The sequence below is a fragment of the Carassius auratus genome, chromosome 35 (assembly GCF_003368295.1).
Source record: "Carassius auratus strain Wakin chromosome 35, ASM336829v1, whole genome shotgun sequence".
Classification (NCBI taxonomy): domain Eukaryota; kingdom Metazoa; phylum Chordata; class Actinopteri; order Cypriniformes; family Cyprinidae; genus Carassius; species Carassius auratus.
The window spans coordinates 5,577,500-5,604,479 of record NC_039277.1 but is presented as its reverse complement, the minus strand read 5'-3'; the positions used below and the strand labels follow the sequence as shown (position 1 = coordinate 5,604,479).

General features: G+C 36.4%; 1 protein-coding gene across 1 annotated transcript in view; it reads right to left on the bottom strand.

Moving 5' to 3' along the window:
• Positions 1–26,980, bottom strand: part of LOC113054113 (protein unc-13 homolog B) — a 59,438-nt gene that overhangs the window by 18,587 nt on the left and 13,871 nt on the right. The window contains exons 3-15 of the mRNA XM_026219438.1: positions 25,166–25,265; positions 19,557–19,674; positions 19,282–19,405; positions 17,285–17,358; positions 15,753–15,810; positions 14,960–15,173; positions 5,981–6,277; positions 5,786–5,876; positions 2,179–2,225; positions 1,873–1,951; positions 1,486–1,491; positions 720–794; positions 401–620 (exon numbers count right to left, since the gene is read on the bottom strand). Of these exons, the coding sequence (XP_026075223.1) occupies positions 401–620; positions 720–794; positions 1,486–1,491; positions 1,873–1,951; positions 2,179–2,225; positions 5,786–5,876; positions 5,981–6,277; positions 14,960–15,173; positions 15,753–15,810; positions 17,285–17,358; positions 19,282–19,405; positions 19,557–19,674; positions 25,166–25,265 (1,503 nt within the window). The remainder of the gene's footprint in view (positions 1–400; positions 621–719; positions 795–1,485; positions 1,492–1,872; positions 1,952–2,178; positions 2,226–5,785; positions 5,877–5,980; positions 6,278–14,959; positions 15,174–15,752; positions 15,811–17,284; positions 17,359–19,281; positions 19,406–19,556; positions 19,675–25,165; positions 25,266–26,980) is intronic.

Genomic DNA, 26,980 nt, shown 5'->3' with positions numbered 1-26,980 from the left:
CAAAACACCCAAAAAAAAAACTAAAATATGGCAAGCTCATAAATCCAATAAACACCCCTTCTTATAAAATCTACGTGTGTGATGATTATTTTACGGTGAGGATCACCTCTGAAATCATTTACTTAATTTTGGCTAATGGAATTGTCAACAAGGGAGATTTCACCGAAGGAAGTCCATTTGGACTGTTGTGTTCAACAGAGCAGAGATCAAATATAGAAAGGAATGTAAAAAAAGTGAGCTTCTGTCCTACCAAAACAAAGGAGAGACTTTCAGTGAAAGCACCAGTAACCCAGGCTGTGCCTGAGACCCCACAAATGTGGTCTTCTCGGTCAGTAGATGAAGGTAGGAAGCGGTCAAGCAAGTCTTTTGGTTCAGACATAGCACACGTGCTCTTACTTACGCTGCAGGCAGTCTGCATTCAGCAGCTCCTGACACTTCTCGTGACATTTGACCCCACACTCCGTGCAGCGCATGCCCTGCCGAGCGATGCCCCAGAGAAGCCCCTCACACTCGTAACAGTAGGTGGGCGTTGTGGCTGTCCACACCTCAAAGTTGTGCGGCGTTGTACAAGAAATGGGGTAGATTAAAGCTTGTAGCGTTTTCTTATACACATGGTTCTTCTGCAGAGGTGAAAAAGTTGGGGGATAAAAGTGAACACACATTTATTTACAGTAGAAAATATTTATTTCATATGGTCAGAAACAGGAAGTTCAACTAACCAGTTCCTCATCTTTTATGGAGGAGCGTGAGGCCATCGCAGATGCAATGCCAGCCTTCCTGGCTTGGACCAGAGACTATCATACAAAGAACAGATGTTAGTGCATAAAAGTACATAAAATCACATAGAAACAGAGGTCAGAAACCAAGTGGAATCCAGATGTCAAAAATCTAAGCAAGAGAGCAACAACCCAGAACTTCAAAACTAGAGGTGGTGACTACGGGAGTCCCAGAAATCAAAGAGGAAACCAATGTATGTGCAGTAAAGGAACAAGGGGTTAATGAAGAAACCAAACCATTACTGGGAAGCATCTAAAACACCCTTCTTTAAAGCAGCCTTTTGAAAGTGATGGCCCAAACATGTTGATGCATGTCGGAGGAAAAGTAAACTAAAAAAAAAGTAAACCAATGAAAAGAACCATTTTTTTGCCAGCTTGCTCGTACAATATATCAATTATGATTGAAATGGTTTGCAAATACATTCATTGAGTATAAAATAAATGTTTTATTGTAATATCAGAATCATATTCCATATCATGATATAGTGTTAATGATATTAGCAGAAGTAAAGTTTGAAAGAAACTACTGGTTTTCATATATATTTTAACAATTACAATATATTTGTAACATCGTACTTTTACATTGCATTGTTTTCTAGCTGTGTATTTGCAAACTATTACATTAATACTGATCCTGTGGATGCAGTGTCATCTTGATATACTCAAAAAAAAGAAGGTTCAGTCATATGGTTTTATTCTGGAAACTTACCATAGCCTGACCATGCGGAGTGAATGCGTTCAAAAGAGTTGTAGCGGTTTAATTTTACGTTTTTCATGGGGAGGAGAGAGATCAGAGAGTTGATTTTACTTCACTTCATATCTGTTTGAACTTAACGTTATTAAGGTTGTCATTTATCGCTTATGAAACTTAAAAATGCTCATATTCTGACATTTTTGTCTGAATCAGATTTGGCTACTTAATATTGTCTTTATTTAATGTTATAGACTGAACAAGTAATATTTCAGCAAGATTTGGAGAAATGCTGTTCCTTTTGGAGAACAAGACCATGTTGAGATTTATTACAGAAATATATATGGCTTTTCTTTTGTATATGGATTTTGATTTAAGGTGAGGCCACATGGAAAGAGTACTTACCACATCGCTAACCAGAGGAATAGCTTTTTTCTTGCGCAGGTCTGGCATACTGTCAATTCCAAATATTCCACTCCCGTTTCTGTGGATATTAACACTTTGTAAAAGAGTTTTTCCATGCTTAATAATTAATACACAGGCAATGAGCATGTTAATATAATGTTACTGACTTATAAATAATTCTGTATTTGCATAAATACTTCCATAACAAAAAAAAGAGAAAACATAAAACACCGCATTAATAATGCAACTCCTCTTAATACCAACTATCAATAATCATCTATTAATAATGGTTAAAGAGAAACTTACCCAGCTTTAATCCATGCATTTCTTGAATTATCTCCATTTTCTTTGCCCTGTGGCATCAAGAACACAGTTCAGATCAATCAATGTGTGCAAGGGAAGTAATAAAACTTGAGCAAAACCTAAGCTAAATGTAGAGGACACATGATTGGTTCAGTTTCACCAAAAGGTCTGGGAAAGCACACCAAAACAAGACCAAAATGACTTTATATTGCAGATGAAACCTCGCTGATTGAACTGCTTAAAAATGTGATCCAAATGACTGCCATGCAACTCATGAGATCAAAACAAAATCGATGAAAGGAGAAAATAGAAATCAACTTTTGAAGCACACACATTCTTGTAATGCACAGTAAAAATTGCCAGCTAATTGGGGTTAAACCACTAAGTTTATCAACTATCAGGATAATTATATGAAGACACCCCTCAAAAAAAAAAAACACTTATCACTTGATAACAGAAATGATTTAAACCCTGACAAACATTCAGCAAACTGTCCCCATGTTTTCCATCTGAGGTGAACCATTTTTTCTTTTTTGACAAAATGGCATGAGCCTTCTTCCTCAGATAAATGGAACTATGGAATAGCTGGAGGTCCCATGAGCATGCAGTGTGTTTCAACTGCTTTCAAAAGCAATCATGTAGCAAGACGAAGAACAGCATTTTAAAAAAATCATTAACAATTTCAAAAGATGGGAAATAACATGAAAGTAAGCAAAACCAAACAGAACCCATGTAATTATTAAAAGACAAAACATTGAGTGTTAAAGTCAGAAGTCTTCTGTATTTGCTACAGCTAACTCAAGTAGCAGGCAGCCTCGTACATTGATTACAGGGTCCAAAAAATAATGCATTGAAATAAACTTTGGATGAAAGACAAAGAAAAACTGGCGTTAATGAAAAAAAGAAATGAAATAACGACTGAGAATTGACCAAAACATAATCACGACCTGATCATCTTCCCTACTTTCTTCTGTAAGACAGAGCAGGATAATATTGAAAAAAGAAAAGAACAACTGATAAACCGTATTAAATGAGCAAAGATTCATAGAAGTAGGAAAAAATCAGCTTACATTCATAACTAACCAAAAACAAAAGACAATGTTAGTTTTTTTTTGTACCTTCTTTAAACTCCTCTTCAGAGAAAGTGTTCTTTGAGGCATTGGCAGTCCTGTATAATCTCTGGCGATGTCTCTTCTCTTTGAGCACACATTGAATATTGGCAAGGCACTTTTAGTGGTGAAGGTCTTCAAGGGCAGGTCTATTGTCAAGACTATGCTCCGCCTGTTTTCCATTAACATCTGTCTCTAGTGTTCCTGAATTGGTGCCCTCTGGACTTATTTCCATATTACCTAAACCAAATGCCATTTGTTGAGCAAAAGAATCAACAATCCCTGAACTTAGATCCACATGTTTTGGGCTAAACTCTTTAATACACTGCAGACTGGAAAGTTTCTGATCTGTTAGAGGTTCCTCTACAGTAATTCCTTTAATTCCTTCATCGTGAAAAGAGGCTTTGATGCCTTTTTGAGGAGACACACTGAGATCTAAAGTTGCACCATCAGAGGGTACAACAGTCTCTACATTTGAATCACCAGATGTGGTGCTATCTTTCTCAAAGTCATTGGATTTACAGGTAGTTGGGTTTACTTGGGATTTAGGACACTGTGGTTTAGGTGCATCAAGCTCTGTCAAGGCTCCCCTTAGAGCAGAATGGAAAGTCAGCATGGCTTTACTTATCTTTACAACATCATATCCTAGATTAGGTGGCGGTGACTCTTCAGTGTCTGGATTTTCAGAGTAATCTGGGTCATACTGATCCTCAGACACATCTGGGCAAACCCCTTCAGGCCAGTCTTTCTCTGAATCCATATAACAGAGGCAATGATCGCAAGAGGAGTGTCGATTTCTGCAACCATCATCATAGTCTGTCATTCCAACAGTTGAACAACTAAGGCTTCGGGATGGCCCACTACACGATTCATCAGCATATGCGTCCATGGTGTGGTATCCAGAACTACGGGAGTACATACAATTTGATGTCCAGTCACAGCCAATGTAACAGACAGTTTGATTCTTAGGATGCCTCCAATCTACAACACTGGATGAACGAGATGGGGAGTCATAATGGTTTCTAAACAGTAGGGATAGGTGTTCAGAGTTGCTACACGATGAATGACTGGTTTCGCCACCGTTATACCTGTACCATGTATCTGGGCGTCCAACAGTTTCCAATTCGTCTGCGCTGTTCTGGCAGGAGCAGTAATCCTCCTTACTGCATCCAGTGTCTCCACTAACTTGGTTCTCCTTGGTACATATCGGTAATCTGTTTCCACATCCCATCCTGACATTTACAGTCTGGCTGTTAGAGGTCTACCTTCATTCTTCACCACTTTTCTATGCTTTATTAATGGGCTATTACTTGTACTTGGCATTCTCCCTACCTGGGTTTCTTTGATGATCCACACGGATTCCCTACAGCACCAACTGAATACACGGTGTCCAGAAAACAGCTCAATTAATCACATAAGATGTAAAAGTCATGTTTAATCAAATCATTTGATCATATGTAAATTCTAAATAATTTTTTTTGTTGAAGCAGTCTTTTGATGATTTGGGTCTAAACATTGCCAATGTTTGTAACATTGTATGTATATATACATATACATTGACTGTATTAATTTATCAGTCTCAAGTCTCAAACAGCAATCACTATAATGGAGCCTAAATGAAGAGTGCAGTATATGAGACCACTTAATTAGGAAATCGGAATAAATTACTCACCTTTTATAATATATTATAATACTTTAACTGACTTATGCAAAAGTATGGAAATTTTATCCTGGCCATTTATTGTTACCTTTATGTTAATAAATAATATATCATTAAAAAAGTTATAATAAACATAACACGAATAATTACTGAACATACACTGTAAATCTACAGGTTGTGTTTACATATTTATCATACTGTATTCCACTACTTTGATAATTAGGCAAAAGCAATAGAACTAGTCACATACTTTACTTTGTAAACTTTAAAAGTCCCCAATTTTAACTAGTCATTAGATACTCTTCAAGACACATGCCATCTCTAACTCCCTGCCTCTCAATGCGTAATTACTCCCTGAGACTTTATCAGCGATATCAGACAGCAACACTTCAGAGCCTGACCTTGGCCCTTGCAGATTAAAGCTGTGAGGTCTAGGCTGAGAATCCAGCATGCCTTGCTGATACGGAGCCATAGTGGAATACAACCACTTTCACTGCACTGATGAATTTACTATCTCCAACCAACAAACAACCAAATGATGTCCACAAAGTTTTTTAAAAAGACGTACATTTCACAAGTTTACATTTTAAATGGTGAAACTTAACCAATCCAAAACAGATGTTAAATAATGAGCTGGGCTGGGTTGTGTAATTTAGACTTACCTACTGAAAAGCAATAAAGGTAAGCTCAAATTCAAGTGACAATTTTGATTGATAAGATGCTGGTAACTGGTGCAGGTTCACGGGGAAAAGATGCGGTGGTGTTTGATTTGAAGTGTGATACTAGAACAATTGAAGAAGGAATAGACAAAGAGATGGAGGGTATGAGCTCCCTACTATACCTCCTTAAGTTGAGCTCTCACTTTGTTGATTGCTTTAAACCAGCGCAATCTGGATGGAGAGAATGGCAACGGCGTTCCATCATCCCTGAAGCTACAAAAATAAAACACTCTATGAAAATGAATTCATGCTATTGAATTTTTATTCTACCAAATGTACACTGGAAAAATCACTGTAAGCCAGTACAATATATGTACCCTTTGAGAGTTTTTTCAGGCACTTTGTCCACTTGAGAAACCACTTCCTTTTTTATAGTGCTGCTTATACCCCTTCCGTTGTCTTGGGAGGATTTCAATCCCTCATGTTTCCCCCAGGAAGTATGTCCATTGGTAGGCTGAGGCCCATTTCTGGATGGTTGATAGCTATTACAGTGGTAGGTATGGTAGGACTCCTCTAACTCTGAACACGCAGCACTCTCCTGACCAGTCTCACTGAGCTGAGAACTAGCTTGGCTGAGGTTCCCTGAGGATCCAAAACGACTGGAGTCCACAGGACTAGTGTTGTTGAAATGAAAAGAAACAAAGAAAGATTGCCACAAGTGAGTCAAAGTAACTGATTTTTTTTTTAAAAACAACATCCATTTAGCAAGTCTCCAATTAATAAACCGTAAATGCTACATAAACCTAAGGGAAATACAAAGTTACAAGGAGCCAAAGTTACTGTACAAAAATCACATAGCACTAAGAAGTAAATCACACATTGGAAAAGTCACCATTTTCGTAAACTAAAGCTAAAACTAAAGTCTGTTAACGTGTTTACACGCCCATTAATATTCTTATTCAGTATACTGAGATCTACTGATAAAAATAAGGGCCCTATTTTAACGATCTAAACGCAAAGTGTAAAGCGCACGGCGCAGGTGCACTCAGGGCGTATCCAAATCCACTTTGGCTATTTTAACAACGCAAAAACGGTTGGCGCGCCTTGGTGCATGGTCTAAACGGGTTGTCCCTATTCTCTTAATGAGTGATGGGTGTTTTTTGGGTGTAACATGCAATAAACCAATAAGAGTCTTATCTTCCATTCCCTTTAAGAGCCAGTTTCGCTTGTGCCATGACGTTTTTGCTATTTACACGGCGGAATTTGCCAAGCGCAAAGACAGAACGTGTTTCCGAGCTGCTTGTGTGCGAGCAAATATATATATATATATATATATATCCCTGTGGTTAATAAGCAGTGTGTACGTGCATTGTGGAACCGCCTATACTAACACGCTCTTTAAATAACAAAGAAAAAAAAACATTGTGCAAGACTTTAGACCAGGTTTGGTCTATTTTCAGCTCCTTAAAATAGCAATGCGCCAGATCACACCTCTTTTTTAGACCAGCTCGCCTATGGGCGCACAAATGAGCTCAAATGCATTTGATAATTAAACGACATGGCGCTGGACGGGAAAATGCGAACAGCACCGGACTGAAACTAGCAAACACATTTGCTCTGTGCCTTGCATCGCATTGCGCTGGGTGTATTATAGGGTGTATTATAAGTCTCTAAATTTAGAATTTGAATATTTCAGACAGCATACTTTAGTGTTACATTTATTTTAAAATAATTTCAACAATCACCACAAAATCCTTGTGGTAAAGTGGTCTTCAACAGGTTTGTATGAGCACTGTTAGAAGCCCTACTCTCATTATAATTTCATTGCTGTGACCTGAATTATTTTTAATAGAATCATGGCTGTGCATGTAAACTTAGTGCAAAATAAATGGTTATAAAACCATTTAATATGCTACTACTAGCCTTTTTTGGAATCAAAAGTTCCTTCTTTTCCTGCTGTAATCCTGAAGAGTCATCTCTAGAAGGTGGTGTCTGGATATGGATTTCCAGTTCTTTTTGAAGTTGAGGGTCAGGAGTGATAAACTGAGAATTTTTTTTTTTTTGGACTTGAGAATTTGCAACAGTTTCTTGTTTAACATCCACAGGGTGTGTGATTTCAGAATTTTCTTCTAACATAAAATTTCCATAATCCATTTCAGTAGTTGTACTATCCTCGATGTGAACTTTATTCTTCTGAGCTTTAGGCTGCGTTGTAACAATTTGAGGTCTTTGTTGCTTAGGAGGTTCTTGTGTTTCTTTCTGCCATGGAAAATCCAATTTTGTTCCAAACAAAGATGTTGACGTTTCTTCTTTTGACCTCTCCTCTTGAAACAGACCCGCTGAAAATGCTTTAAGTCCAGAAAAAACCTTGCCACTTTCTGTGTTTGGAATTGAGGGTGGTGAAGAAAAGAAAGATCCAACAGACTTTCCAGCAGTTGCAGCTCCAGCCATGAAAGCAAACTTGGGTGCTGATAAACTCGGCATGCCAAATATGGACTGAGAAGTTTCTGTTGATGGAGGATGTTGAGCTACTTTTGAGCTACTCTCTATTGCAGATATTGATTTGTTTGTATCCTTTGCTTCAGGTTTAGCATGCATTTCTTTCATGGGTTTCTACTTAATTTTTTAAATCTTTGTCACCAGACAATGCAACATCCCCAGAAAATGACAGTAAATCATTATGTGCATTCTGATCTTGGACGGACTGAAGAGACTGAGGAGCAGTGGCGTAGCGTCTGGGCATGCAGGGCATACCGCACGTGCAAATGGGCCCGGGCCAATAGGGGGCCCGCCCCAGCTTTTAATACAAATTTTTTTTTTCAATTAAATTTTAATTTGTGGCCGTAATAAATATGTTTTTTATGCATATCATGTGTAGTAATGTCTTATTTCTCTGTAATGTCTAATTTCTCCGTCATTTCTTGTTTGCGTTTATAATTTTAGTTTGCACTCCACGGCTGCCGTAGACTACCGTACTGCCGTACTATGCCATCATTTATTTACATGACGCATCGTCACGCCAAAAAAAAAAGAAAAAGAAAACACAATGTGAGAGGTTCCTATAGCGGCTATCTACCTGAACATTAAGGATGGACAATATAAACATAAAAGTGGGGCCTTAAAGAGAAAAGAGAAGGTGGAGAAGTTAATCACGACACAAAAATGATATGACTTGCTACACCACTGCTGAGGAGTACAGGTAACAGATGGTTATGCGTTACAGGTGTTATGTTAGCTGCTTTGAGATAAAAAGTTCATTTTTATAGATTCCGTGGGTAAGCTACTTGGAAGGCCAAAGAATGTGTTTCTTTCTGGGGTTGAGTGTGTTTGTGAGAAGAGACCTCCTGATGAATTTGTTGCTGAACTGGCACCAGTAAAGAGTTTATTGTTTTTGTACTCCGCTTTGAGTTTGAATCAATATCCTTTGATAAAGCATCTCCATGCAAACTAGAATTAATTTACAGTAACTGGCACACACCCTTCAGCAGCTATTGTCTCAACAATGTGATCTGAACTTTTGTCAGCAATATCAGCAGAGACTTGAGCCATGGAGGCTGCTGGGTTTTTTTTTTCTTTTCTTTTTTTTCTTTTTCCTTTTTGATCAGCTGAGGGAATAAAATGCTTGGAATCATCATTCTTGGGTCCTGATTTCATTTACTCCATGAAGCCCAAATCTGACAGGCTAAAACCCACAATCTCCGATTTATTATCCTCAGTAATGTCCACTCGAGAGAATAATGACCTTGAAGCAGTTGTATTTTTGGTTGATTCTGAATCAGAATTACTTCTGCCAACAACTGAGAATAGAAAAGAGGATTTTTTCTTAATGGATTGATAAGACTGCTCCTCAGGCTGTACTCTCTTTCTACACTCCTCTTCAGAAACCTCATCTATATGCTTTACTTATACTCCGATAGATGAATGTCGCCTCTGTTGAGGCTGATAGCAGCTGTAGACACATGTGGTAGGTGAATTTGTGGTTGCACCAAATTAAATCAAGAGAACTAGCTTGGCAAATCAAGTGGTGCGGTCAGAAGTTCATCTTCACTTTGGCCTTGCCCTTGAACCCAAGTAGCTCATCATCATTGTAGAGAGGAATCTTAAAACCACAAACTTTAACCATCTCTTTATACAGTCAGGCATTATGATAGAAGTCCCCTGTATTTCCCCACTCTTGTTCTGGAATGCATACATAGACATATTGCCCAGACATGTCTGTCAGTAGAGCGTAAATGTACTCATAATCAGTGTAGACAAAATATCCACAATCTCCATCTGCTGGCCACCACATCCCTTGGTCCAAAAGTGAAAGCCATTGCTGATACCACTCTGACTGCTCAAGGTGCACATGTTCCTCCATATCAGTGTTGCTTGTTGAAGAGTAGTTCCAATGATTAGGGGACATAGCTACATTAACATAGCTTTAATTATTCCCAGGTTGACCGCAAATTTCTGATGTGCCTTGATACTGTATATATACTGTCCATTAGCTGAGTAAGACAGATGGGGAGGTGTTTCCTCATAATATCCCTCATGATATGAAATACTGTTTAGACTGCAACAACTATCTGCACTAAATGCGTGCCACTTTCCTAATTTAGCATTATTCTCCATGCTCAAATTCAATTACGCCTTCAAACTCTTGGCTACTAATCACATCCAAACTGTTATGGCTATTCCACAATCGCCGTCGCATAGAACTCACATCTATGTAACATCTATGTTTATATTATCCAGACCATTAGAAGATTTGCGGATTTGATCACTAGCTATATTTCCATGTCCGTCAGGATAGCAGCCCAATGACTGATCATTCAGCTGTTGCCAAAAAACAGATTCTTGGATCCATGAGCATTCATCATTGGGACTAAGTGCCAATGAATATGAAGAATATGCAATGAATATTCAGATACAATATGTAAGGATGGATAACTCTGCCTTAAATATTCCTGTGATATTAATGCTTGAGATGGGTGACCAAGAGGGAAGCTACTAAGATTCCCAGTGCTATATAAAGTGTTTCTTATCTGGCTTGAGAGCAAAGCGTTTTGTGTGCTATATAAAAGAGGTAAATTACCAGTGCTATTACATGTGTATGCAGCACGATTCTGTTGTGATCTTGCATAACTTGCTGGTGTCCTCAAATCAAGGCTTGTGTCACAGATGCTAGGGACATTATTTGGGTCACACACTTTGTGTCTCAGTTAGAGATGTTCAGATACCCTTTTTTCTCTTCCCAATACCGATTCCGATACCTGGGCTCAGTGTATCGGCCGATACCGAGTACTGATCCGATACCTGGGTGTGTATCTGTATATACAGCTGTATATACTAGCCCTGTGTAAATTGCTAGAATTATTTTTTTGGTGTGCTTCAGATGCATTTCTTAATAAAACATGAACAAATACATGGTGAACTACTGTATTTATTAGTGTTTTTATTATCTGACATGAATTTGACAGTAATATTATTTATTTTCTTAAGCGAAAAAGAACTTCAAATGCAGCCAAAAATCTATCACACAAAAGGTATTTTAGTTTTACAATATAACTATATAAAAAACTGCAACAAATAGTCGCCGTTTTACGGTCTGGTTGGTCCAGTCTGAAATACTGCTAAACAGCGGACATACTGCTAACCACTGATCTATAATATAGAAGCGGCTTCACTGTCTGTTGGCAGTTTAGAAAGCGATGAGTGATCCAGTCATATATAGATCAGTGCTGCTAACGTGTTTTCATTTCTTCTTCGCTGCTCTAAACAAGGGTTGCTTGTAGCAACACAGCACAACTTCTTGTGTTTGCAATTTATTCTGAGCAGCGAAGAAGAACCGTTCAGCGTTTAGGCAAAGCTAGCGGTCACAACTAGGTCTTGTTTAAGAAAATGGTTTCGGATGGGTATATGGATTCATGTACTCGCCGATGCCAGAATTTGTTGTTGTGATACTAGTATCGGAATCGGAACAACTCTAGTCTCAGTAGTCCTATACAACTGACTTTCAAATGTGATCCTTCCATAACCACATTATATGGTTTGGCAGCGGTAATCGTTGTTGTATTCTTGGTTAATATACCAGATAAACAATCTTGTTGAGTAGCTTGCTTTTGGTTTTGTAGTACATGTTAATTCCGAGAACGTATTTGAGGTAGCTGTCTATATAATTGAACTTGATGAATGGAAATCTCTCTTGGTATGAGTTGTTCCTCATGTTTCTGTTTAAATGAATTCTGACTGTTTGGTGATACATCTTCAAATGAGAATGTGAATTTATTGAAAAAGACCAGACAAAATTTCTGACTGAGAGGATGTATCTGGTATTGCCATAGGAGGATTTTGTTTTGTAACAACTGGCTGTTCCTTGTTTTCCTTTGTAACAGGTGGTGTATTCAGTTCCTGTGACTCAATGGAGGTTGTTTTAAAAAAGGCAGAGAAGAAACCGCCTGACTGGGGTTTTGGTGCAAATGAATTATTTTTAGATGGATGGCTTTGTCCCATCACAATTGTTTTTGATAAGAACTGAGTGGACTGATTAGATGCCTGTATTTGTTTTGTTGACTGAGATACAGAAACATCAGAGGAGGCAAACTTGAAATGGCCAGACAGAAAACCTTGTTGTTGAGAAGGTTCTTGATGGGATATACTTTGTCTAGGGCCATCTATTATACCTTTTTGATGTTGGTCTGATTGCTGATTTTGGACTCTGGGACTGCTGAAGAAGATTGCAACTCTGTCCCTCAGCATTATGCTGCACAGTATCTTGACTGGAACTAGCATTTGATGATTTTTGTTGTTCCTGGGAGATCTTGTCTGAAATCTTGTCAGTAGAGGAAAACCTGAAAAGGCCAGATAAAAGAATTTCCTGTTGAGGTGGTGCACTTGCAAATGTTAAAGGTTGCTGAAATTCTTTTTGTTGAGGGGGTTTATGAGTCGATTATTTTCTTTGGAGGAAACATTTAACCGCCCGAGAAATTAGGATTAGGTACACTTTGTTGGGAATGAGGTTGGGTTTGTTGATTTATTATTTGAGCAGACTGACTCCTTTGTTGTGACTGATTGAGTTGAGCACCTGTGGTCATATCACCTGTAGAAGCAAATTCCAGGAATCCTGAAGGCGTTTCTCAATGTCAAGGATACTTCCTTGGCAGGACTGGTCCTTCCAAGTCACTTCCTTCAGAGGCTAGGCGAGACTCCTCTTTAGCATTCGGAGAACACGTAAATGGAACAGGCTAGCAAGTGCATGTAATTGCGTCATTACGTCAGTGAAAAGGTCCATTTGAATAACGCTGTGGATGGTATCATTAAATTACTTTGGACAACTTAACTAGTTATTTATAAAAGAAATGCCGATGACGCAACCAAGTTAACAATTGTTAAATGACAGGTCCGGTTCAGTTAACCATTTGTATTTGTATAATTTACATTATCAATATGGTAGTAATTTGTACTGGCATTTAAACGTTAAACTTTACTTATATTTACTACAGTTATAACAAATGTTTGGTAATGTAAATAAAAACCGTTAACACTCAGACGAAGAGTGTGATAGATACACATATGCATCCTTTCCTGTGTATGGCATATTTTTCAAATGAAGGACTCAGTCCTTGGTTGAAATTCCGAGGATCCTCGACATTGGAACAGTCTTTCGACGGATGTCGATGACGTAGCATCCTCGAAATACTGGCTTCCGAGGATCCTTCCTTGACATTGAGAAACACCCTGAGAGTAAGCCTCCTTGTTGTGGTTGATTAGTAGATGCACCTGATGTATCAGAAGAAGCTGATTTAAACAAACCAGAGAACAGGCCTTGATGTTCATGCCGAGATACTTTTTGCTCCGTAACAGGAGGGACTTCATTTGAATCTGGATGATGGTGTCTAAATTGTATTTGTTCTTCAGCAGAAGATGGATTCTGATGTTGCATCCTATGTAAATTCTGATTTGACCTTAAAGGAAACGGAGAGCTCTGAATATAAGGCCTTTGGGTATGTGGAGTAACAGGCTGCACTTCTTCAGTTGATGCCATCTTAAAGATACTAGAAAACCTGTTCGTCTCTGTGTTCCCCTTAGCAGTTACTTCAGGTTCTTCATGATTCCTTACGATTGTTGATTTTGCACTGTTGGAACTGAAGATGGAAATACACCTGTAATATTGTTTTGGGCAGGAAGAGTTTGATCGGTCTTAATTGAGTTTTGTGGCAAAATTTTTAATGCACTTGACCTCACTATATGCAAACTTAATCCAGATAAAAGCCTCCCTTCTGCCTTTGGAGGTTGTGGGACAGATACATTGTCAGAGGAGACAAAAGGTTGTTTTATAAGGGAGCATTGGTCTGAAAGTTGTTCTTCCCTAATATCTTTTGCTGATCTGGAATGATCTTCCGGCTACATTTTCCCCGCATCAAAATTCTTTTGAGAATAATTTTTGTCTGTTCCTCTCACAACACTTTCTCCAGTGGAAATGTTCCCCTTTGCCAAAAAATGCACAACAAATGGTTAACTACAGGGTCATGGCAAGCCTTTCCTCAATCCATGCCTGTTCTTCTCTATCAAGGACCTCAACCCAGGGTACTTTTACCCTGTAGTCTGTATTTAACCTCCCAATCCTCCACACCCATGCCTGAATCTACTGGGACAATCCTATCTCTTCCCCTATGATAAGGAATTCTGGCAGAGATTAAAAAGGATGGTAGAGGATAAAAAGGAGGGGGAAAGAAAGAGAAAAAACGTATTTCAACATAGGAGAAAAAACAAGCCCGCACATGATAATAGTGATACACTAAAGTTAGAGATTAAACGAAATAAATAGTGAATTAGCAGAAATATGAGGTGGAAATGACAGTCCCTATCGCACCATTAAATGCCTTTCACCTCATTAATAAATAGATTTTATTACATAAAATAATAATAATAATAATAATCATAATAATAATTGTTCATACATCTGGTAAGAAAATACATAAATTACACACAAATGTCATTTTATCTGTAACTTAATAAATTACAAGTATTACAATCTTTGTATTTTTAAAACGGATCTGTTGCAAAAAAAAGAGTTATCTGGATTAGCTCTGTACTGGACCATACAAGAGTCTCTGATTAACCACAATCTCAGAATACCACATTTCAGTTTCTTTCTCTTACACACTTCACAAGTCTAAAAGACTTGAAATCCATCCACAAATTGCAAGTTTAAAGTTCAGCATAACAAACAAGGATGATCTGCTATTGCACCAGCTGAGTTATGGAAATTACCATCCAAAAACCATTATATTCTGTGCTAAACTGGTGTAGCTGTACACAAAGATGTATAATACTGTATGGATGTACACTGTACTTATAGGAACTGAATGTACCTGCTTGCATGATGATCCCTATAGTCAAATTCAAAGCTGTGCAAAGAGTCAGCACAGGAATCCATTGCCTTCTGAAAGCGTGGCCCCATGGGATACTGATGAAGTGAAGAATTGGGCTGGGCTGTAGTGTGATAGCATGGAGGTAAACTACTGCTCGTCTCACTCCTGTAGTCGCTGTCTCTATCATCCACCGCACTGTCCAGGTCATCCAAAGCTAGACAGAAAACTTTACAGGTGAGAAATACATAAAATGCCAATCTGTCTTGGTTTATATATATGTAATATGCTAATATAAATGAAAGATTACTTGAAAAATGTAAAGGCCAAATCTCTTTGATCATCTAAGATGGTAAGTGAAATCAAATGTGTCTCATTGCAACAAAGTAGCCACATAATATAAACAAGTACAAAGATGTAAGTTCAGGATGCATCCAATCTTAACAAAACATCCAAATATTCATGTCAATTCCTAGAAGAAAAAGTGTGCAATGCATAACTATGTTTTTACAGGATGTCAGCCCATCCAAAATAGTTGCCTGGTGATGTTAAAAATCAAGAGTGAAAGATGATGTGCAAAAACAAAATCATTTCAATTTCAACATGTATTTTCTTGTGCTTGATACGAGTGTGAGATGTTTGAGTGAACATTTGTGAACATATACGCTGTGTACCGATTGCATGTCAACATTTATGCTACTCAAAGAGCAGCATGTAAAGTTAAAGGGGTGGAGAGCACAGTGAAGCATCAGGTGTGATGCTGAGGCTCCATCTAGTGTGAGATGTCGTCACTCACAGCATTGAGAGGCAGCACAGGGCACAGGGCGTCCCGCTACTTCCTCCTGTAAGGGGAACTAACAGAAGGAGATGAAGAGAGGAGGGTTAAGGGTCACAAAAAAGTATTGATAATAATGAATTACTGTTAAGGCAATTAACAACCTCAGTTCTTGAACATGCAGATTCCAATAAATAAATTAACCATTAAATAGCATGCAAATCCTCAGCAAAACTCACTTCAAACAGATACAATATGATGTATATCATGAGACTGGTTAATTTAAGGACTACCTTCATTAGGCTTGATTTTGTGAAATTACTGGACATGGAGAAACTGGTGTGACTGCTGTACAGGATAGTTGATATAAAATATTTGTGGTATAATTTGTTACACTCCAACACAACGTGCATATATATATATATATATATATATATATATATATATATATATATATATATATATATATATATATATATATATATATATGAGTGTGTGTGTGTGTGTGTGCGTGCGTGTGTGTGTTGTAGACACAGCCATTTGTCACGTCACAGGACCATTTAAATTGATTTAGTAAAGGTCTAGCCAAAGACACATTTCTTATACACTCTTTAAATATTTAAAATCTGAATGATGATTATAATACTAGGTCCTAGACAACTATCCACATGTGTATTGCATTAAACCGTCATTACTTAAAAATGCACAGCAAATATAAATGCTCAGAACACACACATGCTGATCGCATACCAAAGCTGTGATATTAATTATTAAACAACAAAGAGGGAAGCAGGAAAAAAAAGAAAAGGAAAGAAAAAAAACATTAAAACCTTGACTGACTTTATAATTCAGAGTCTACAACAAATCCACCTAACATCATTTAATATAAGAATTTATAAGTGTCAAAAATAATGGTGGTTGAGATGAAAATTATATTAACAGATTGCAAAATAGATTCAAATAATACTATTATTTTATTATTTTATTTTTACAAAAATATCTTAAAATATATTATTTAAATAAAATGTTATAATATTAACTATTATATATATATTTTTTTTTTATTTTTTATTTTTTTTTACAAAAAGCAGAACGATAATTAGTTTGTGTTAAACTAGTGTTACAATTACACAAACTCACAGTTATGATCTTGATATGAAACTGATATTAATTTAAAATCACAGGCATCAACTTTTAAGACAAAAGAAACATAATAGACAAAAAAACAATTATTCTCAAATGATTCTAGTGTTTATAGTTTTGCTCATATTACTCCACAGAAAATTATATAATGCGGAGCAATGCTAAATAAAGCAATATTGTGATTCTGGTAAATACGGTCCACACACTTCCTTTTTAAATGCAAATTACAATGGCAGCTGTAGCCAAACGCAATGTAAATGCATTCAGAAAATTGTCATGCAACCTCTTCTCATATAATTATATGCAATGACAGTCAAGAGTGGACTGGTACAGTGTTTGGTATCTAAGTCCCCATGCACTGAAATATTGAAAGGCACGCTGTTGTTTAGCTGCACATGCACAGGTCTTACCTCATCATGAATGCCCATAGTATTGATGCGTTCCAGTTTGCCGGTCCAGTATCGAGCCTCATCCTCTGGGATTTCTGCACAAGTGGCAGACGGTCATGAGTGTTGCAGTCCAAGACATAAACCTCATGCAGACCATTTACATGTGCCAAGATGTTTTGATTATGTATTCAGACCTTTTAAATGTATAATGAGCTACTTAGCCGAGGGACTTCAAAAATAGTCTGCCAGTTAAAAAAACAGAGCGCTACATGACACTTCACTTTAAAAGCAAGTATAGGAACAAAGGGATGTTTGCTGTCAGACTGAAGCTCTATTTCTCGCAGTACTTAAGTTTAGTTCAAACCGAAAATACTTGTTATTTGGCAAACAAACTATGTTTGCCTTACCTGTGCATTGATAAAAATCCACTTTGCACAAACAGTTTAACAAAAATCTATACAGGTAGGAAAAAAACACTTTTAATTATACAACTAAAATCCTTTTCATTGTTTAGTCTGCAAAGCAAAACAACATGTTTTCAAACCAAGGCACATTCATAGGTAATTTGAAACCAGACTAGGAAATGGGTTTCATTATTTGAATCTTATTTGATCTAAAGCACATTCATATGAAGTTTGATCTTAAAATCTTTTGAAGTTAAATCTGGACCCTTTCACATTTTATAGTCATTGCCTTGACAGCTGTAAGATTAAAAAAGTACTTATTTTTTGAAGTAACGAAAAATACAACAACAAAATTTACTGTTGTAAATAATCACAATTATTTAAAATTATTTAGTCTTTCTACTTAAAAATTCAATTTAGATTTCATTGCTGCTTGCCATTTCTTTAAAACAATTTTCACTCAGGAATTTCTAGTAAATTTCACAAATAGTTTTACAGTGTGATATATATATATATATATATATATTGATCACTGACTACCTTGTCTGAATAATTGGATCTAATTACGTTGCAAAATAGCAGGCTCTCAGTGCTAAAGACCAAATTTGAAAACAAACTGGAATTGGGTGCAATGTTAAGGAAGCCTCAGATACTGTGTGCAGCGTCCTTTGAAGGCACATGGGACACTTCACATGAGGAGAGAAGCTTCAAAGTGCTGGGATAAAACAGTCTGGCTTGTGAATGGGATCAATGGCAGGTATCCAGGCCAAATGGTTCAACCTTTCACATCCCAACAACCTGCAGCGTGTGCAGGTTGTCTTTATTTACAGCCCATAGCTCCACTTACAATGGATACACAGCTGGCAAATGTCATTATTTTGGTTAAGAGAAGCAAATCAAAGGGATAATTCAACCAGCTCAAATCTCCTTTTATGTCTCTGTAACATAGATCCTAGTAACTCTGGGTTACAGAGAAAAGGCCCTTTTTTTAGGAAACTGTGCCATAAATTTCTAAAAAGTTAGTTTGTTTTTACTTCTTTCATTTGAAAAAATACCCACTTTTCATTATTATAACAGTACATGCTGAATAAAGCAGTTTTGCAGAGACAGTCTGAAAACTGTTTTATTAAAAAGCAAGCAGCTGCTTGAAGGAGATTCACTCAACCCTGATGACATTCAACAAATCAATGGAAACCAAAAGCACCAGAGAGGCAGATGGGATTGATCTCAAGAAGCTGCATATCCAAACAACAGATCAGCAATGTGTTGCTTCAGTCTTCAGTGCCACATGATCCTTCAGAAATCATTCTATTTTAACTGAGTTGCTGCTAAATTATCTTTTTTTTATCATCAATGTTGTGCTGTTTTTACCAGTGCAGACACTCAGTAAAACCAAAGAGTGCTATGGGACACAAAAAATCAGATATGAACATTTGTCAAACACCGTAAAATCAGATTCCAACTGGATACATATATTTTCAGATTTGGACTGACAGTCTGAACAATGCTTTTGTGACCCAAAACTTTTGATCAGTTGTGTAAATGGTGACAAACAAGATGAAAGGATGTACTTTTTTAAATAATAAAAAATACAATTTAAAGAGTCAATCTCACCGAAGGGCAGTTCAAAGCGAGTGTCCAGTAAGACTTTATGTGGTGTTGGGTTTTTAGTCCCATAAATCTCATCTGCCTTCATCAGAACTTCAGAGTCCAGAAATATCCATTTGCCAGGGCCCTCCTGTTCAGAAGAAAGGATATTCATTACAGCATAAACATATGACAGAGAGGGATCTTTAGAACAGCTTGATACTTGATGACCAAGTTGAAATGAAACATTATTTTATCAGGCAATGATGAAAGGTTCTGTGAGATGTGCAGGACTTCCTGACCTCCTCTGAATGGCAGATGGTTTTGAGTGGGATACAGGCTGTCCCTAACATGGTGTCCCAGATGAGACCTTTGTTCCACATCTCTACAACAAGGCCCAGGTCCAGCCGGCTGATCTCACTGAAGGTCACAAACACAACAGAAAGATGCTTCAATAGAGTAATATTTTAATTTATTTTTCTTTTTTTTTTCTTTTTTGTTAGCAGTGATTGTAACTGTTGTTCATATTTACTTTTTCATATTTTTTAGTAATTAAAAAAAAGGAAGTATTTCATTTTTAGAAATTAATCAAAAGTGACTAGAGACATCTATAATTTTACAAAAGCACAACTGTTTTCAACATTGATAAGAAATGTTTCTCGGCATATTAGAATGATTTCTGAAGGATCATGTGACACTGAAGACTAGTGTAATGATGAAAATAAAGCTTTGATCACAGGAATAAATAACATTTTAATATATAATAAACTGTAACAATATTTTACAATGTTACTGTTTTACTGTATTTTTGATCAAATAAAGACATTATTTCCAAAACTCTTTTGAATGGTAGTGTAGACAAACTTAACAATGAGTTGACCGATAACCTTCCATAACCTTGCCCAGCTTCTTCAGTGTATTAAGAGCCTGATCTCCATATCTTTACAGACCGTGGACCACTTCACAACACCACCAAGTGAAACAGGTCTAATTAGCTTCACCGTCTCTGTTTTTTTTAAGATCCCAGGTGCAGTGTAGGATTATTCAGACGTACAGATTAAGAAAAGCATTATACAGTTGACTCAAACATACAGTAAATAGCATAATAAACTAGATTTTTAATCTTTCATGGAAATTTTATTTATAAAAGTTGCCTCCATGATTTTAAGTTTTGCTAGTTAGTTAGTAATCCTTGTGACACCATTGGGGATTTCAATATGAGATTCAGTGTAAGAAATACTTTTTCTTTGCATTTTATCCTACAGCAGGTGCTGTATAAATCTTATCACTTAGAAAATAAATATCACACTCTCTACAAACGCACAAAACATTTGTATGCAAGTTTGACAAAACTGTTTAAGAAGCTTAGAAAAACACTTACTGCAAATATTCAAAATTATATTAATTGATATTTAACAAATAGTTTATCTGTACATCAGCTATGTGTAACAAGTCATTAATTAGTTCAAATCAGTGATCACTACACAAATGCTGAAGTCTGATCCAATAACAACGGCTTCACACAATCTGCTAACAGGATGCAAGGCTTTTTGTACAACTGAATGAGACTAACATGGCTTTTATCTAGGGCTCTGCTTGTTATAAATAGAGAAGACCAAAGCACACACGAGCGTGGCACCTAAAGAGGAGCATTTGGAAATCCATTCATTATTCATTTAGCCTTTCAATTGTCTCCATAGAGCGGTGAGGATGAGATGGCTCTAGACCCCCAAAGAGCACCTTGTCTGCTTATCTGAAATTTCTCTTTTTTTGCACTTGTTCATTTTCCAGAACACGACAAGCAACGGTGGGCCGAGTAATTATTAATTGATAAGTTGCTATAGAGACAGACAGAGCTTGCTGACGCCACTTATGCATGCAAAAAAAATGCAAGTTCGGAGAGACGTGATGTCTCAATCTATCCTGCAGGGTTCTACAGAGGTTCTGACAGAACAGCTGAACTCATTAAACATCTGAATGATACAATAATTTTGCCCTTTGATCAAACAAACAAATGAGGAGCTAAATAAACAGCCGTAAACTCATCTGCAACAGGTTATATCTTCAAAATTATATAAGCTAGTCAAACAGGATCAGAGAGAGTGCAAACAGACAAAAGTGTGCAGGTTCCTGCAGCTTAACCTTAATGTACTGAATTTGTTCAATGGAAATATAGACAACATTTTGCCAACTATTTTGTAAGGCAACACTGCTCCATTACATAATGTTTAACCAATCTTGAGTTAATGTGCAATCAAATGCATTGAAGAACTAATAATAATGCTTTTATTTGATGTAAGGGTTAATTTAAATCTTTTCACATTATGGACATGAACGGCACTTCAAATCATGGCTTGTTTGCTAGATAAAAAGTGATATGACTTGCATTTTTCACCTGATAGATGATAAACCAGCCCCCAAAAATACCCTAAAAAAGAACATTATATGAAAGAAGTTAAAAACTGTTCTCTTCCTTTGACATTAGCATTCAGTTAGTAAGCAAACAGTTTTGCCTACTAATTTAGCATAGAGCTAAATGTTAAAGAAAAAGCTTGTTTAGCTAGCACAAGATAAAGATAATATATTGTTATAATTTAATAAGAATTAATCAAAACACATTCTTCAAACAACACTATTTCAATGTAAATAATTTGTAAAAACATTATCACATTCTTTTACATTCAATTCAAGGCTACAATTAATCATCCACGTTAAAGACTTTGTGATGTTTCCCAAAGACCTGATGAATTATGAAGAGTAGTAAAACCATTACTAATTTATATAGAGCTTTTGTGTTTTTCTATAGAAGCAGATGCTTCTATAGAAGCTATAATCAGTGTGTTTTCTACATCATTATTTAAAAAATAAAATAATAATAATAGACAAATTTCTGGTGAAGAACTACACTACCCATAAGTCTTAAAAAAAAATTCAATGGCCTATAGTCACCATTTTTCACTGTTGTTGACTGATTGACATCATTCCCAATGGCTCATCAATTTTATGGAAGTTGTTCATTCAGTCATAAAAATTTCAACATGTGTATAGATATAATTGAGCAAGAAAACATTTCTAATATGAAAACAAAAAATGTGTCAATTTGGTTGAGTACTACGGTGGCCGAGAGAGCTCAACACACTGCAAATGAAAAAAAAAAACATGGAAATGAAAAAAACAACAACAACAAATTAAGAAAATATCTTCATTGGTTTGTCAACACATGCGCTACAAATACTCACAACCAAATACAGAAACACACAACACAACTAAATACAGAAACATGATGTATTCATTGTGAGTATTTACAGTTTGTTTCTGTATTTATATGTGTTGTGTGTTTTTGCAGCGTGTTTCTGCATTTGGTTGTATTGTGAGTATTTGCAGTGTGTTTCTGTATTTAGTTGTGTTGTGAGTATTTGCAGCGTGTTTCTGTATTTGGTTGTGTTGTGAGTTTTTGCAGTGTGTTTCTGTATTTAGTTGTGTTGTGAGTTTTTGCAGTGTGTTTCTGTATTTGGTTGTCTTGTGAGTATTTGCAGTGTGTTTCCGTATTTGGTTGTGTTGTGAGTATTTTCTGTATTTGGTTGTGTTGTGATTATTTGTAGTGTGTTTCTGTATTTGGTTGTGTTGTGAGTATTTACAGTTTGTTTCTGTATTTAGTTGTGTTGTGTGTTTTTGCAGTGTGTTTCTGTATTTGGTTGTATTGTGAGTATTTGCAGTGTGTTTCCGTATTTGGTTGTGTTGTGAGTATTTTCTGTATTTAGTTATGTTGTGATTATTTGTAGTGTGTTTCTGTATTCGGTTGTGTTGTGAGTATTTGTAGTGTGTTTCTGTATTTGGTTGTGTTGTGGGTATTTGCAGTGTGTTTCTGTATTCGGTTGTGTTGTGAGTATTTACAGTTTGTTTCTGTATTTAGTTGTGTTGTGTGTTTTTGCAGCGTGTTTCTGTATTTGGTTGTATTGTGAGTATTTGCAGCGTGTTTCTGTATTTGGTTGTGTTGTGAGTTTTTGCAGTGTGTTTCTGTATTTAGTTGTGTTGTGAGTTTTTGCAGTGTGTTTCTGTATTTGGTTGTCTTGTGAGTATTTACAGTTTGTTTCTGTATTTGGTTGTATTGTGAGTATTTGCAGTGTGTTTCCGTATTTGGTTGTGTTGTGAGTATTTTCTGTATTTGGTTGTGTTGTGATTATTTGTAGTGTGTTTCTGTATTCGGTTGTGTTGTGGGTATTTGCAGTGTGTTTCTGTATTCGGTTGTCTTGTGAGTATTTGCAGTGTGTTTCCGTATTTGGTTGTGTTGTGAGTATTTTCTGTATTTGGTTGTGTTGTGATTATTTGTAGTGTGTTTCTGTATTCGGTTGTGTTGTGAGTATTTACAGTTTGTTTCTGTATTTAGTTGTGTTGTGATTATTTGTAGTGTGTTTCTGTATTTGGTTGTGTTGTGAGTATTTACAGTTTGTTTCTGTATTTAGTTGTGTTGTGTGTTTTTGCAGTGTGTTTCCGTATTTGGTTGTGTTGTGAGTATTTTCTGTATTTAGTTGTGTTGTGTGTTTTTGCAGTGTGTTTCTGTATTTGGTTGTGTTGTGAGTATTTTCTGTATTTAGTTGTGTTGTGTGTTTTTGCAGTGTGTTTCCGTATTTGGTTGTGTTGTGAGTATTTTCTGTATTTAGTTGTGTTGTGTGTTTTTGCAGTGTGTTTCTGTATTTCCAGTGTGTTTCTGTATTTGGTTGTATTTTGAGCATTTGCAGTGTGTTTCTATATTTGGTTGTGTTGTGAGTATTTGCAGCAAGTTTCTGTATCTGGTTGTGAGTATTTGCAGCACGCGTTTTGTCAAACTGATGTTTTTCTTAAGTTGCTGGTGCTTTTTCTATTTGCATGCATTTTCTTAAGTTGCAGCAAGTTGAGCTCTCTCGGCCATCGTAGAGTACCACTAATCTACAGTAATGAATTAACTAATATCTAGAATTATTGTAAAACAAGTACAAATGTATATAATGTTTAAATAGCCCAAGAAAATTCAAGATTACATACAGAGAAGTCCAACAAGTGTGAAACAACAGTAGAGATAAGCTGAGAAACTACAGACAGCCACATCCCATTGACTATACAAATAAAGACACAGATCCAGCACTTGAACAGAAACCATGGATGTAATGTGAGGATAGGGTGGAACCTAAAATAACAGATAATCTCTGAGAGAAAACAAACGAGTGACAAAGAACACAGAGCCAGTTTCATTTCCTGGAGCGAAGCCACCTGTTCTCTGGGTGACAGCCATAAAGCCAATATCAGTATTTTCTGGACTACATTTTTTTTTAAATGTTTTTGTTTATACGCTACTTTTTGTTATTAAATGCATTTATATCAAATACCGAAATCAACAAACCCAAGGCCGAATGTACACGGTAATGGAATATTCACTGAAACTATTTTTTTTTACATGCAACTTAGGTCACTTTCAAACATGGTTATAAATCTGATCATCTGACCTACACTTGTATCCGTATCCTATTCCCCCTTTTTTCTTCAGAATATTTCCTCATTGTTATAGAACAAACATGTAAGGTCTCCTCTGAGGTCATAGCTGGGAAACCCCAACATGTTAATCATGAAAGAAAGTATCTGAGCACTTCACTGTTAAGAAACAAACCGGATCTAGATGTGGAACATAACATACTAAAAGCCTGATTGTCAGGGTTGTTATCTTGGTGGCTGAGAGACACTCACTAGTTTGCCAACAAATCTTTACAGCAGTGATTTTGTGTGGTGCTGCTGTGACTTATGAATGATTAGTGGCAAGACATCCATACCCTCTGCATATGACATGCCTACCTTCTAGTAACTTCCCAGGACATTAGCAATAACAGATTGCTGTCTGGGAAGTGGTGTTACAGTGGTGAGTTGTGATAGACAAACTTACAACATGAAGTCCTGCTCCCAGCACGGCTGATCTCCCCTCACAGTGATGGTGGTACTCTTCACATTTTGCACTTTCAGCGTCACATAGGCATTGAATTTATCTAGAAATAAAGCAGAAAATACCTTGTTTAAATACAATATATATATATATATATATATATATATATATATATATATATATATATATATATATATATATATATATATATATATATAAATAAAGCAGAATGTATTTGCACATGCTGGTTGGTCAAGTTTGTCTGGGGATCCCAGAGCCTATGTGGCAGGACTGTGACTATAAATAATAATGCTAGCAATAATGCTGTAGTGCTGAGTGAGAGTAAAGATTAGTGTGATTCCCCTCACCCCAGAGCCCTGACCTCCGTAATCTCACATGAGATCCTCAACAGAGGGACAAAGCATCAGAGAAGTTACCATTAGATGAAAATGTATCACTATTGTCTATACAGATTCTAAACATAATTTATATCAGTCTTGTTAAAATGCAGTTTCATATAATTTGGGTAGTTTGGGGTTATCATTAATACAATCCCTCATAATGTTTGCTTTTCTTCATGTTGGTTGCACCACATGATTTAGGCAGACAAAAGTTTAGCAAATACTAATAATTAAGTTCTACAATACATTCTTTTTTCTAACAAATAATAATCAAAGATTATGCCAAACTGCAACGGTTTACCTTTCAAGAGTCTCATTCTTTTAAGAAGTTTTTTTTTTTTTATTATTGATATCAAGACAGTTGCACGGCCCTGACATTTTTGACTCTATGCTCCCCTCTCCAAAAAATAAAAAATAAAAAATCTATATATTTTAGATCAGAAATGAAAAACACACTCATTACAGAAAAGGTGCATTCAAGTTACTGTACAGTATATACAAATTTCATTTTAATGCATCCCAAAAATAAATGAGCTGGAATATTTTCAAGTCAAATTTATAAGGAGGGGCCTTCATAAGCATGCATACAAACATGTATGCAAACACACATACTCACTAAAGTCGACAGCAGAAGGATTACTGAGACATGTGACATAACCAACACTATTCATTTCCTGGGGGCCGGCCAAAACATGCCCGATGATACAAACCAGTGGTCTTGTGCTAACAAACATATAAACATTCAGAGAGCTGACACTGTTACTGACACACAGGCCACGATAAAGATCCAGAGCAAGAGAAACATTACATCATGATGACATCAGCTATATTGACTTAATGAGTTTGTCTGGAAAAGGGCGAAAATAATGAACAATTTCCTTGTTGAAGTCCATAAAATTTTCTAAAAACAAGAAAGCCAGGAAACATGTCTTAACGTATTACTTTATTTAAGCACTGCTGCATCCCTAGTGCAAAAGATGAAGGGCCATCAGCTGTTAAAACAGGTTTGATAAACTTTGGTGCTTCACTGCGCAGCGTTCGTTTCCTTGTTTCAACAGGTTTCCAGAGAAACAAAGAGAATCAGGCCTCTCCACAACAAGAAAAAAAAAAAAAAAAAATCACACAAGCTAGTTCAAATAAGACACAGGGGGCAAAAATACCATCCAATTCATTCAAAGATATCAGAAAAAGGCAAGAGTGAGCAGAAAGGATGGGCAATACCACTTATTTCATTTTAGATACAATACCAATATTTTTAATGGCCAGTATCGTCAATATTGATACCATATGATACTTTTAAAATATGTAGTACAATGAGTAACAATACCAACTTAACTTTATATTTGAAACACATTTTTACATTCAATATGCCTTAATTGCAACTTATTAGGTTATATTTTTGTTAACACATGGTTAA